Source organism: Pterocles gutturalis, unplaced genomic scaffold (assembly GCF_000699245.1).
Source record: "Pterocles gutturalis isolate BGI_N339 unplaced genomic scaffold, ASM69924v1 scaffold12678, whole genome shotgun sequence".
Taxonomy (NCBI): domain Eukaryota; kingdom Metazoa; phylum Chordata; class Aves; order Pterocliformes; family Pteroclidae; genus Pterocles; species Pterocles gutturalis.
Window position 1 is genome coordinate 38,466 of NW_010118178.1, and position 749 is coordinate 39,214.

The 749-nt window shown below is 38.2% G+C and overlaps 1 protein-coding gene across 2 annotated transcripts in view; it reads right to left on the reverse strand.

The window, feature by feature from the left end:
* Positions 1 to 169, reverse strand: part of ASB2 (ankyrin repeat and SOCS box containing 2) — a 23,132-nt gene extending 22,963 nt beyond the window's left edge. For both annotated transcript variants that reach the window (XM_010076106.1, XM_010076105.1), the window contains exon 1: positions 1 to 169. This exon is cut by the window's left edge and continues 94 nt beyond it. In XM_010076106.1, the coding sequence (XP_010074408.1) occupies positions 1 to 169 (169 nt within the window).
* Positions 170 to 749: the final 580 nt, after the last annotated feature.

Genomic DNA, 749 nt, shown 5'->3' on the forward strand with positions numbered 1-749 from the left:
CCACCATCGACTTCTGGTGGCTCTGGGCAGCTGGCTGGCCTGCGGGGTCCTCCTCCAAGCTCTGCTGGATGGCCATCTTTATAAGGTCGTCTTCACTTAAGCTACTGTACAGACTGTATTCCTCGCAGCCTATTGTTTGTCTTTGAGTATTTGCAGCCGTTGTAGCCATTTTTTTCTTCTTTCCTGTAAAAGGAAATTGTGATCATCAAAATCTGGAAGATGAAAGAGAGAAACTTGTATATCTTGTGCTTTTGTTCAGCTCTGCCTCTTGATTAGACTGATCAGAAAACCTTTCAGAAATTCTTCACCAGGTAGAGAACATTATCAGCTAAAATCTGCATGTAAACTTAATGAACTAAATCCTTTCTATCACATAGAACTAAATGATTTAGCTGATGTTTAAAAAGGGAACGGAGCTGCTGCAAGCAAGGAACATTTTTATCTACTTATTCTGGTTACCACAACTTAAGAGAAAAATGGGTAAAGGAAATTTCCATAAGATTAAAGAGATACAGCTTTGACATTAGTGTATTTAGGAGAATGCCAATGGACATAACTTTTTTATTTTCTTGCTCTAATTGCAGAAAATTAAGGGAAGGGGTTTGTCTTCCTGTTTGCTGGTTTTCTGCAAGGACAAGTTCTTCATCATGAAATGTAAAGAGACTTTGTGGAGTAATTTTTTCCACCTTATCTGGAGATCTCTCAAGCAGCATGCAAAACTATTCTTTGAAGTGTCTTTCTTTGTTTTA